General features: G+C 42.1%; 1 protein-coding gene across 11 annotated transcripts in view; it reads right to left on the bottom strand.

The window, feature by feature from the left end:
- Window positions 1–13,468, bottom strand: part of MACF1 (microtubule-actin crosslinking factor 1) — a 375,956-nt gene that overhangs the window by 96,896 nt on the left and 265,592 nt on the right. For all 11 annotated transcript variants that reach the window (XM_027864644.1, XM_027864643.1, XM_027864645.1 and 8 more), the window contains one exon: window positions 11,548–13,019. In XM_027864644.1, coding sequence (XP_027720445.1) covers window positions 11,548–13,019 — 1,472 coding nt within the window. The remainder of the gene's footprint in view (window positions 1–11,547; window positions 13,020–13,468) is intronic.

Raw genomic sequence — 13,468 nt, forward strand, 5'->3', positions numbered from 1 at the left:
CAGTTTAGAACCACCATTTATTTCTAGGCATAAAGCCTCTTCCATGACAGCCTTCTCTAGTGGAATAGAGTAGTGGTGGCAAATTCAAATAGAAATGGATCCCTGCAGGCCACATATTAACATTATTTATGTTATGTTGTTGTTGTTCAGTCTTGTCTGACTCTTTTCGACCTCATGGACCATACCAATACTATCCATAGGGTTTTTCCCGGCAAAGATACTGGAGTGGTTTGCCATTTCCTTCTCCAGTGGATTAAGGCAAACAAGGGTTAAATGATTTGCCTAGGGTCACACAGTGTCTGAGGCTGGTCTTGAATTCAGGTCTTCCTGACTCCAGGCCTAGCCTATCCACTGAGTCCCCTGACTCTTTTATCTATGTTATATTGTATTTTTATTTACTTTGTTAAACATTTACAAATTACATTTTCATTTAGTTCATTTTGTGACTTCTTCCAGGGCTCTGAATTTAACAACTCTGCAATATAGAATTCTACCACAACACTAGAGTCACAGAATCATAGAATCTCAGAGTTTGAAGGGTTCCGGGGTTGCAGTGGGGGGCATCTAATCTAACTCATATCTAAACAGACATACTCTCCACATTATCCCTGAAAAGTGGTTATCTAGCCTCAGTTCAAAGATGTCCAATGATTGGAGATCCATTACCTTCCAAGGAAAATTACCACACGAAACCAAACCTATTTATTTTTGATGCTAGGGAGTAAACAAGGTAAAAATTGAGTCTCCTCAGATAGTATGGGCAGTATGAGTTTGCTATCTGGAGAATCTCTTGTACTTTTCCTTTTGTTTCGGAGAATTTCAGCCCACATCTCTGGGCCTCAGTTTCAGCTGTAAAATTCAATTTTTGATCTCTAAAGGCCCCTTTCAACTCTGTTTCTATGAGCCTAGAGTTTTAAGGGAGATTAATCTGATGGAAATATAGGATGAATTTGGGGTTGAGAAGGCTAGCATTAAGAAGTGATTATAATAATCCCAAAGTGACATAACAAGGGCCTGCACTAGTTCTACAAAGGCCTATGAACCCAATTCCATGGTTTCTGTGTTGATATCTTTGTAAATCAAAACTTTCATAAGCTACTAATAATTCTTACCCAAAGGAAGACACGTCTTGGACATCAGATGAAAAGTCCTAAGCTCTAGGTAAAACTCAGAGATTCTATGGAAATCCACCTGCAGGACCAAGGTTTGGACACTGAAGTATAATTTATTATCCTTTTCTTCATGGGAACTCTATGAACCTACACTGACCGTGCAATCGGACTTTAGCTTTTTGCACTCTTAACAAAGAGTCCTTTGTTCCACACAGTGGAGCTGGCATGCTAGGCTCAATTGAGACAGTCTGTCTGATAAAATCACATTGGGATCTCAGTCCTCAGGTTGTACACTATAAACAGCTCATTGCTCCCAGCTGGTGATAGGGTTGATGCCATTCCACAACACACCCTACAGGAAGCAGCCGAGGAAAGACAGTTGATTGATACCCACAGCAGGAGTTGGGTATGTGCAGCACGGCAGGGTGGGGTGGGGACTGGCCAAGCCATGGAGGGAATTCCTTTTATTTACTGAAATCAAGTTAGTTGACCAAGACTTCTATTTAATTCTATTGACTTGTCCTGGGAACACCATAACTTAACCAAAACCTCTGAAGTGACTGGAAAAGTCCTGGAGGTTTTTCAGAGTAAAAAATTTCATTAATAGTTCTTACTGTTTTGGGGATCTGGAGGAACTGTTATTTAATTGTCTACCTCTGTAACTATGGCAATCTTATTCATAGAGCTAGAAAGGACCTTAAATGTCTTCTAATCCAATTCCCTCATGTTAGGAGGGGGGAAATAAATCCAGAAAGGTTGAGTGAGTTGTTGAAGGTCACATGGGTGGCTAACAGATCCAGAGTTTGAATCCAGGTCTTTCCTGACTTCAAATCCACTCTTTGCACTGGACCAAAATTTACTCCCCAGAATCAAAGATAAATGGGTTAGGTAACTTCCAAATTTATGATAAATGACCTGGAAGGCATTTTGAAGCAGTAATATCTGGAATCAGGTTGTTTTCCCCTGATGACTTCTACACAATTGGGCAAAAATAGCACCAGATTACAAGGTCACCATTGAGTACTGCCACTAAATAGGAAGGCAAGTGATTCTCCACAAGGCTGATCAAGAATCTTTTTCAGACAACAGACAGAAATTCCCACATTTCTTTGCATTCCCAAATAACTCAAAACAAACTTTCTAAAAGTATAAAGCTGGAGCAGCTAAGTGGCGCAGTGGATACAGCACCTGCCCTGAAGTCAGGAGGACCTGAGTTCAAATCTGGCCTTAGACCAAACACTTGACACTTACTAGCTGTGTGACCCTGGGCAAGTCACTTAACCCCAATTGCCTAAAAGATTAAAAAAAAAAGTATAAAGCTATCGGTCTTGGCACTCTTTTTGCCCCGACCCTGGCTTTTCCATTTAACCCATCATTAAAAAACCCCAACAATCCAACCACATGAGTAATCATAACCAAGATACCCCAAAAAACTACTATCAGGTGAACTACAATGAAAGAACCTGACAGGTCTTCCATTGAGCTTAGAATGTCATTAAAGCCAGGCTTTAGGCAAAAGGGAAAAAAAAATCCCCCAAAAGAGAGCTTTCACTAGGAGGCTCCTGAGCCCCACGTAGGAATCTGCTTGTTATTCAGTTGCACTGATCCTCACTCAAAAGTTACATTCTGGATAATCCAACTAAAGAAAACCACCAACTTGAATCTAGGATTGGAAGCAATGAGGGATTTTGAAAACACCTTAGGATTTTGTGTTCTGGATCAGCTACACCTTCTTAGAGTTTGAGTTAATATTTTTTGGGGGAAAAAAAAGAACTGAACACTGGTGAGGAGAAATATCAGTAAAGGTGGGGCAGGAACTGGGAGAAAAGGACAACTTTCTTCCTATATCTGGGCTTTTCCAGTCAGGACAGCTGAAATCTGGAAAAGCTTAGGCCAAGTGGCCTGACAGAAGATTTGGTGCAAGGACCTGATATGACTCGATTTAAGACTCATTTGTTCCTGGCAAATCACCCAACTGTGAAAACAGAATGACCTCTACAGTAACTAATCACAATTCTCAGTGGCTTATGAGCCTTCTCCAGCTCACTGTTTATAGCTCATGTGCCAGCAGTTTGGCTTAAAAGTTACCAGGACACTGCTCTGTCTGCTCCATAATGATTCAGTAGGTGGTGTACTGGACTTGTAGTCAGGAAGACCTGGGTTCAAATCCTACCTCAAACACTAGCTCTGTGATCCTGGGCAAGTCATTTAGTCTTCCTGGGCATTGGGGATGGGAAGTACAATTCAATAGGCCTTATTTTCCTCATCTGTAAAATAAGGGGGTGTCAGACTATACTTCTCAAGTCCATTGTAGCTCTAAATCTATGGTCCTATAAATCCTCAGCTCTAGGCTGAGGCCAAAAATGAGTCATTGCCTTATGCAGAGAGAACCTGTCTCTTAACTTCCCAGAAGTTAAATGCATTTGTGTTTACCTTAAACTCCTAAAACGTGGCCCATCAAACACCAGAGGAGACGTCTCACCAGGGACAAGACTGGTGTTCCCCCTGCTTTTTCCGGGGACTTTGTACAGGCTGTCCCCCTTGCTTGGAACTCCCCTAGACCTCAGTTCCACTTCTGTACAATCTGAGCTTCCTTCAAAGGAATGCTCAGATGACACCTATTACTCTAGTCCAGGCCCTTCTTCATTCCCCAGTGGAGTTAGTGCTCTTGACATCATGAAGCTCCTCTGTATTTACTTGTCTGCAACATCTCTTAGAGGATAGGGATTATTTCATTATTGCTGTTGCGTCACTGGAGCCTAGCCTGGTGCTTTGCACACAACACATGCTTCGTAGATGGTTGCTGAATTGATTTAAATGGCTAACTAGTAGCTAGAATAAATTTCCCTTTTCTCAGTCTGCTGAAGTTTCTTCTTTCCCTTAAGGCTCACCAACCTCCTTTAAGAAGTCTTCCTCAGGGCAGCTAGGTGGGGCATGGAATAGAGCACTGGCCCTGGAGTCAGGGGGACCTGAGTTCAAATCTGGCCTCAGACACTTGACACTAGCCGTGTGACCCTGGACAAGTCACTTCACCCCATTGCCTAAACCCCTCCCCCCAAAAAAAGAAAGAAAGAAGTCTTCCTTGACCTTCAATCAACTTTTCTCGCAATCCCCTACCCAGATGAAAGAGACTCTTCCTCCTCAAATTTCTCAAGGCATTCTGGCCAGAACTTCCCACTTTATAACACTGTCCCTTGTATCCTAGTTATTAATATACATGTGGATTCTCCCTTGAGATTATATAAACTCCTGGGGAGCAGGGTCTGATTGTTCCTATCTGTGCATCCTGAGTTCTTAGTACGGTGTTTTACATGTTGTGTGAGTAATAAATGTTGGTTGAATTTGAATATTTTCTTTCATGTGCAAAAACTACAGATCAGTAAATTTTAGTTGCAACTGATGAACCTCTCTAAACTCAACCTGCTCTTAATCTTTGCTTCTTTATTCCAGCATCTGTCAAGATGTCCCCCCCTTCCATCCAGTTTCCCCGACAGTGCTATATGAAATCCATCAGAGCTTTCTTGGCAACCTACGCTTTCATCCTGTTTGCTTCCCTTGGGTGGGGATTGGATAGAAGTGATACCTTTAAGATGATGTAACAGCTGGAAAGGCAAGCATGTTGCTTGTCTTGCTGAAGTTTAAAATTCCAGCTGATGCTACTTTAATCAGGTCTGGAAAGTGTTCAATGAGGAAAAATATCATTACACCCCCTTAGGCCTTCTCCCCACCCAATTGCTCAGGCCTTGAAGATAGGGAGGAAGGCTGTAGAGGGGCAATGAAATTCTTTCGTGGTCACATAAGGGTTAAAAATATCACCAGCTGGACTGTGAGATCAGTCTGTAGTGGAGAACAACTGACAGACTGTCCCCTCCCCATTAAAGGCACAGAACAGTACTCCCTAAAGTATTTCCACAGAGGAAGTTTTGTATCTGCTTCACTAACCAAACACCAAGTTATCAGTGCTGGGGAGAGGTCTTTTGGACTTTCAGCTGTTTTGTCCTAGGTATACCAGAAAACCAACCTGGGTAGGCAAGTTCACGGGATTACAGAATTTAAAGAAGGAAGGGGCTGTTATGGGGTCATGACCCACAGTTTAAGAAGCGCTAAAGGGGTCGAGAGTGGAGTAAGTTTAAGAAGTGCTGTTCTAGATCATCTAATCCTTCATTTTTCAAGAGAAAAGTGAAACCCAAGGAGAGGAGAGAATGTGCCCAAGGTCACAGGGCCACGTGGTAGAGCAGGGATTCAAACTCTAGTTCAAGAGGAACTCATAATTTCTTTAAGGGGATTCATGGAAAACAAAAAAGTGAGGGTTCCTAAGGGCCTAGCTTCCTAAAAGCCTAGACTAATCTTGGATTCACTTAAGTGGGGGGTTGTTACTGATAAACAAACTCATAATCAGATTATCAGTATTGATTTCTATGTAAATATTTAATCTAATCTTCAAGCACCTAATGCTAGTAGATCCTCAAGTTTCCTCAAGGTATGTGTCAAGTTTCTTCCTGGAGTATTACTTTGACTATAGTTCTACTGTAGTCATATTACTCTCTCTACTCAAATGCTAGAAGGCAAAATGGACCAGGTATCCTTCTGGTTATCTTGGAAAAGAAGGTCCCCTTTCCTGATACCTCAGCCCATGAACTTGGCAGTCAAAGGCTTCTGACCTAAGCAGAATAAAAACTCTCTCCTTTGGTTGCCAGAGCAGGAAATGCCTAGGCCTTTAATTGTCTGAGGATCTTTACCAACTTCCCATATCAACCCTTCCCTAAGGGAAAGGAAAGAATGCTCTTCTAATTTATTGCTCCCCAGTGCAATCTCTGGTAGACAAGCTGGCAAAAATGTTAATAAGTTGATAAATTCCTTGTAATTATTTGAAAGGCTAGATTAAAGTATTACTTTGTAGACTGGGAGCATCACTTTGTAAGCATCACTTCAGCCTCTTTTCCTTAAAGCTTAGGGGCTTGTAGGCAATACAGTGATCTCTTTGATATATTCTAAATTCTAAAACTCTTTCATTCTGTGATAAGTTCTACTTGCTTTCCAGGTAGCATAAAAGGAGATGGAGGTATTTATAATCTCATTTTTGTTAAGTTCTGGCTTCAAAGAGCACTTGGGAAGGGGGTTCAGGAATAAGGAATAGTGGGAAAGTAATATGCCTGGAAATCAGGAAATCTGCCATGATTTACCAGTTGTGTGATCTTGAACAAGTTCTTTCTCTTCTCTGGGCCTCAATTTCCCTAGATGTAAAATGAAAGGGTTGTACTCAAAGAACTCTTCTATTGTTCTTTGGCTTTGTGGCTTAACTACAGGAAAGGAAAATGAAGTGATTGGGGTTTTAGGGATTGGGATTTTAATGTAGGCCAGCCTGAGGGTGGAGGACAGGGGGAATGGAAAAGAGCCCCAAAGATCTGTCTACCTGCTGGCTCTCATTACTGGCTTTGTACATCTGGACAAGTCCCTTACCTTTACTGGGTCTCAGTCTCCTCATCTATAAAGGAATGGCACTAGATCAGAGTAGATGATCTCGAGGGAGGAGCTCAGCCAGCTCAAAATCCTTTGAACCATACAAGACTGCCAGAGGTCAGCCTGAGCCCCTTTCTTCATTTACTTTCCTTGAGACAGAAGTGCCTTCCAGGGCATCTGAATGAGAATATCAGGAATCCTGGAGCCTGACCTCATTCACAAAGTGTTTCTACTCTGACCAGCACATTGGGGCTCATAAATATGGCTGACTCAAAAGCTTCTAAAATAGTTATGCTTGGAGGCCCTGATAGACCATGGGGTTGGGGCTTGGGGTCTGAGGTCTGATATGAAGGATGATTTAAGCCCTAGACTGAGCAGAGTCAGCCTGAGGAAATTCCACAGTGAGGAAAGCTCTTTTATTATTACAATTTGGCTCAATTTCTTCAACAAATTGGGAGTCTTTTCTCCACCCTTCTCAGGAAAAGTCACCCTAGACATAATCCTTTGACAGAAGCTGTGAGAAAATAAGATTTTCCTCTGTTTGTTATTCTTTTCCCTCTGTATACCTAAAGTTTCTTTCCTTCACCAAGTCCAGAGACTGGGCTTTCCATTTTGTCTGGAAAAAAAAATTTCATGAATTATTATTATGTATGAATAGCTAGCATTTATATAGTGCCTCTGTGTGCCAAACACTGTGCTAAGTGCTTTAAAAATATTATCTCATTTGATCCTCACAACAACCTTGGGAAGTAGGTGCTATTATTATCCTCATTTTACAGTTGAGGAAATCAAGGCAGACTTGGATCCCAGGGTCACACAGCTGGTAATTATCTGAGGCTGAATTTGAACTCAGGTATTCCTCACTTCAGGCCCAGTATTCTATCATCTGTACCACCTAGCTGCCTTATTATTAATGATAAGAAAGTTGAGGTTCTAGGAGAAATGACCTGCCCAAGGTCACAAGAGCAAAAGATGGCATAGTTGGGATTCAAATTCAATCTTCTGCCCTGAAATCAAGTGATCTTTCCACTACACAATGCTGCTTTTTCTATTCAACAATAGTCATTTATTAAGCCCCTACAGAAGTAGGGCCCTGTTTGGTGTTGGGGATATAAAGATAAAATTATAGTTTCTGCCCTCAAGGATGTAACAATCTACTAAGGTGGGGATAAGATACATGTATAAATAAATATGATACCAAGGTAAAATATAATGGGGTACAAGAGAAATCAAGAGTGTTATGAGAAATCTGGGGAGGGAGAAATTACTTTCATTAGGGACTGGGCCATGGGAAGGTGATAAGGGAAGTCGGCGAAAATTACTTGGAAATTGCCACTTGAGCTGGGTCTAAGAGGAAGATAAAAATTTCAACAGGCAAAGATGAGGCAAGACTCTGTTCTAGAGGCATGAAGGATGGTGTACATGACTAAACTAAAGCAAAAAAAGGGCAAGATGAGATGAGAGTACAGCCAATGGTATAATCTGGCCATAGTACATGAAGGGGTGTCCTATCAATTAATTCTGGGAAGGTGGGGTAGAGCCAAATTGTAGAGGGTTTTATATGCTGGACTAAGGAGCTTCTTTTTTGTTGTCTACACAGAGGGGAGCCACTAAAATTATTTGAGCAAGGAAGCAACATGATCACTCAATTAGGAAGATTATTTTGGCAGTAGATAGAAGATAGAGAAACATTCATTAGCCTCATTTGAGGTTTCTGAAATGGTTCTTTTATTCTATTAGTAGCAGGTTGGCTTAACAGATCTAGGTTGTGATAAGAAGATCTGGGAGCCATGGCCTATTCAGAGTGAAGGAAGCAGTGTTGTATAAGAGAAATAGCACTGGATTTGGAATCAGAAGACCCGAGTTCTAATCCCCATTCTGCCCACTTCAAGTTTATACGGCATCTTTCTGGGCCTCAGTTCTATCATCTGTAACAGGAGGGGGTAGGACCATATGACCTCTGAGGTCCCTTCAAACTCTAAAAATTCTGTCCCACACTTCACACCAAGCAGATCTTCATTGGATGTCTATGTCCCAGTCACTCTGGTAGAAACAACGTGGGAAAATGCCTTTTCCAGAGATAATGACTTTTCAATTTCTCTCCTGTCTCCGAAAAGGAACTCCTTCTTCCCACAGAGCTGTTGGGCTTCTGAGGGCTATTTCATGACTTCAGGGATCTCCTCGCACTGCTCTGTGGTCCCAAGTCAGCTCAGCAAATGTGTGTGGAGGGGCACCAATGGGAAGATGTCCCTTGTCAAACCAGACTCCATCTATTCCAAACTGGTTCCGTATGGGGCCAATCCGGTAACCTCAGATTCAGGGATTTCTGATCCAACAAATGGAGATCTTCTCCCATTTAAGAGTGATTTAGCTCTGAGATCCTGATACTCATTAAAAAAAAAGGTGGTGAAACCTCAAAGCTAACACTATGCTTGATGTTTGCAGTCCCACTCTATTCCATTCCATTTAAAAAAATTAGTTAGAAATTGAAAGCAGGAATCATACTTTATGAACCTTGGCATGGAGGAAGAATAGTCAGTTGCTGACTAACATTCATTAACTAAAGATTTAGTGTCATGAAAATGAATCAAAATATTGTGACTCAGTTACCAGAATGGGCCCAAGGAGAACTTCCTTTCATTTATTCTCCAGGATCTAGGAGAATTGACATACATAATTTTTTTTTCCCCTTTCATTGTTCTAACTTTCTATGAGCTCAGTATGACCTAGACAGTGTGACTGGGAGGAGATCTGAAGACCTTAAATCCCTACTAGGTTTGAATTATTCCTGATTTGTTTACTTACTGAAAAGAAGTACTAGTGACTTCATCTCTATTTTCACTTAGACATTTCTATTCCTACTAAGGAAGAGAGACTGTCCTCCCTTGCATTTGTATCCTGGACCTGGCCAGCAAGACTATGTCCTCTAGCAGAAAGGATACTTTAAGCCTCAAAGCCAGGACAATCCTAACCTTAACACCTACAACAGGACTTTCTTGCACCTTCATGGACAGTGTTTTCTAACCTCCTGAAATCACTCTTGGCAACTTCAGTACCCCAGAATACAGTTGTGAATCCAGAAGTAAGGAGGAGCCTTGTTTGATTAACATAGCACTTTTAAATTTATAACATTCTTCACAATAATCCTATGAAGAAGGGAGTACAAATAATATCTGCGTGTCTTAGATGAAGAAACTAAGGCTTAGGAAAGCCTTATTTGAACTCGGGTCTTCCTGACTTCATCCTGGTGTTCTATTCACTGTGCCACCTCACTGCTCTACCCAGGATGAATAGGAGAAAAATAAGCATTTGTTGGATTTCATCGCATTGAGTTGCCTAGCACTGTGCCTCCCCCAGATGAGATACAAAAGTTCAATAAAATACAGTCTCTGACCTCAAGGAGTTCACAATTTAGTATAGGGACAGAGGGACAGACAGACAGACAGACACATACACACACCCATACAAAAATATTTGAGCATCTGCTGTCTGCTACCAAGCTATGGCTTTCCCAAGTCCAACTGTCCTGTCCTTCAGTTGGGCATGCCTCCATTTCCTTTGGGATTTTAATAACAGGGACAACCCAGTCAGGAAGAGGAGTTGAGAGTGTGTGATATAAGAACTGTTAACTGGAGGGGTGGGAACTACTAGCTGGGGGACAGAAGTGAGACCCTAGTTAACAAGATCTTTCATGTTACAATGCTCACAGAGAAGGAAATAGTGGAGACATGCAATCAGAACAGGCATGAACAGATGGAGGCAAAGAGATTCATTCACTGCAAAGGAGACCCCACACAGACACAATGTAGACTAACAGCCAGGCCCAAAGGGAGGGTCTTTCTGAATGAAAGCTCCTGACTTCTTGCATATTCACTGTAGTGTTAGTTTGGGACTATCTAATTTCCCCTACTTTCTCACTGAGAATTACAGCATTTTAGAGCTGGACATCCCAATTACAGCAGAGGACCAAAAATGCCCAAGGAAACAATAATTTCTGTTAAAGAAACCAGCTGACTTGTCATTTCAAGTTACGAAATCAAAAGTCACGTCACTGGCTTTAATAAGTAATTACTGAAATAAGAAACAAGACTTCGAAATTTCTTAGAAAATCCTAAATCCAGAGTTGGTTATTGAAAAAGAGAAAACTAAAAGAAAATCACCAAATCACAGTCTCAGAACTGGAAAGAACCTCAAAGGCCATTCTGTCTAGTCCTTTATTGAGCAACTCCATAAAGTCATCACAGAGCTTTTTACAGGTCTCCAGTGAGAGGGAACCCACCAAAAGCTGAGGCGGCCCATTCTACTCTTAGGTAGTCCTAGGACGTTTATCCTCACCTCACTGTTCTTTGGCCCTTTGAGGTCAAGCAGAACAAGTCAAATTCTTCTTCCATGTGACAGCGCTTACAATACCTGAAGATAATAATTATGCCCTTCTTGATGCTTGGCTAAAGACCTGGTGCCAGTTCCTTCAACTAACCCCCAAATGCCATGATCTTGAAAACCCTCACTATCCTGGACACTCTTCTCTGTCTGCTCTTCAGCTTATCAGTCTCCTTCCTTAAAGGTACTTGGGCCTAAAAAGAATTCTACAAATGTGGTCTGATAGAACAGAAGACAGAGGACCTCTCACCTCCCTTGGTCTAGGCGCTGTGCTGCTCTTAATACAGACTGAAACTGTATTAGGGTTTTTGGATGCCACATCACATTATTGACTCACGTTGAGCTTCTAGTGTATGAAAACTGCCAACTCTCTCATGTACCACTTAAAACTCCAGGAGGAAATTTTGTCTTTTTTATACTATGGGCTGGTAGCAAGAGGCAGGGAAAAGCAGAAGGCCTTCCATAAACTGTTAATTTCTTTATACAATGTTTCTAACCGGTATTAGGATCTGCTACAAGGAAGGATAGGATTGTTCAAAGAACCAAAAGATCAGACCAAAAAAAAAAGATTAAAAAAACAAATATGTCAACTTACTTTAAAGTCTGCCAGTTGTTGGTTGATGGTATCCACTTCAGTCCCCACCACCCACTGAAGGGCCTCGCCGTCTTCTGCTGCAGCGGTCATGTCATTGAGCTCTTTCAGCTTGCTGTAGAAGTCTCCCACTCGGGCCAAGGTCAGCTCTAGCTGCTCCTGGCGGGCTTTGCCCCTCTCTGTGAGTTTGCCACACTGTTTTCTCAGGGCTTCCAGTTCTCTCTTAAGTCCTAACAAGTCTAGACTTCCTTCTTCTTCTAGCATTTGTCGGCATTCTCCTTCAGAGGCCTCAATGTCCGATTTCAGACCCTGAATTTTGCTGAGGAATAGACGAACATCTTCAATCTGGGACTGGAGGCTGTCAGTGTCTCTGCCAATGGCACGCATGCTATCAAGTTCATCATCTAGGTCAGCTAGCTGAGAGAACATCTCTCTGACTCGACAATGGAACTGGCCAATGCCCTCGAGTTTGTTTTCCATTGTCACGCAGCTGCTGTTCACTCTTTCTGTAACTTCCATGAAGTCCTGTTCAGTGACCTGAGCTTGGTGTAGAAGTTGGGAAGCATCAGATCCCTGTGGGGCATCTTCTACTAGGCCCTGAGTGAAGTTCTTTAGATAGCCCACCTGCGGCTCCAGGGCCTGCAGCACTTCCTGTTGAGCTCGAAGCTTCTCCAGGTTCTTACTGCTGCAGGCTTGGGGGCCCAGTGCATCAAAGATCTCAAGCTGATGTTTGGCCCCATCGAGCTTCTTTTCAATGTTCTTAAAGCTATCATGGAACTCTTTGAGCCTCTGAGTCATTTCTTCAAGGGCCTCTGTTTTGGCTTGCAGTTCTTCTGTGATGGCATCCATATTCTGATTGATCCCTGCCTTCTCATCTCGGATGTCATCCTCATCTGTCTGAGAAGAATTGATTAGAACGTCGGCAGCACTGTTCAACATTTCCAGTAGGGACCGGCGCTTTTCCACATCAGTCAGCGTGGCCTTTGACCTTAAAAGATTAGACTCTAGCTGGACTGGATCCAGGGTCACCTGTAAGTCAGACATCTTGGCCTTGCAGTCCTCTATCCATGGCACAAGGTCTTCCACATGCCACTGGTATTTCTGAGCCTTCTGCATACAGTCCCTGAGCCTGGAGTGTCTGTCTGCAGCCTTTTTAGTAAGCTCCTCCCAATGGCTTTTGAGATCAACCAGCTGACTCTGTAGAGTCCTTTTCTCTTCCCCTGGATGCACAGAGAGAAGTAGAGATTCCCCTTCCGCTATGATCACCTCATAAGCACCACAGCGCTGATTTAGGCTCTTCTGAAATTCTTCTTGCTCCTGAAGCTGACAGTGCAACCGGTCTAATTTGGCAGAGATTGGGTGGGGCCTCACTTGTTGACTTTGTTTGTCATCTAGCCAGGTCCTCAGCTCATCAAACATTTGTTGGAATTGCTGGGTGCTGGCAAGAGCTGTCTGGAGTCTGTTCATGCGATCAGCTGAAATGAAATTTAAATTAATCAAGACTAATGAAAGCATTTTAAATAACTTTACTGAGTGTAAAATTTCTAGTCTAATGAACTGAAGTGGGAATTGAACTTTCCCAAGAAGAAAGCAATGGGTTTAGAACAAAGTCCTGATTTCAGTCTACAACCCTACTGTGGCCTAAAGCTAAGAGTTCTGGAGATGCTTCTTACCTATCAGTGTGTGGGAGAGAAAACAAAACTATGTGGATGGGAGAGGAGAGTATGATGAACAGGCCTAAGAGCATAAGTCTCTCAGCTTGACTGTTAAAAATGTATTTGTGGGATCATAAAATTTATAAGTAGAAGACATTTTAGAAACCAGCTAGCCTAGCAAAATTCTCTTTTTTTAAACATGAAAAAACTTAAATAAAGAAATGGTTTGTCTAAACTCACATAGGCAAGCTGGGATTCAAACATATATC

The sequence above is a fragment of the Vombatus ursinus genome, unplaced genomic scaffold (assembly GCF_900497805.2).
Source record: "Vombatus ursinus unplaced genomic scaffold, bare-nosed wombat genome assembly UNPS02014775.1, whole genome shotgun sequence".
Classification (NCBI taxonomy): domain Eukaryota; kingdom Metazoa; phylum Chordata; class Mammalia; order Diprotodontia; family Vombatidae; genus Vombatus; species Vombatus ursinus.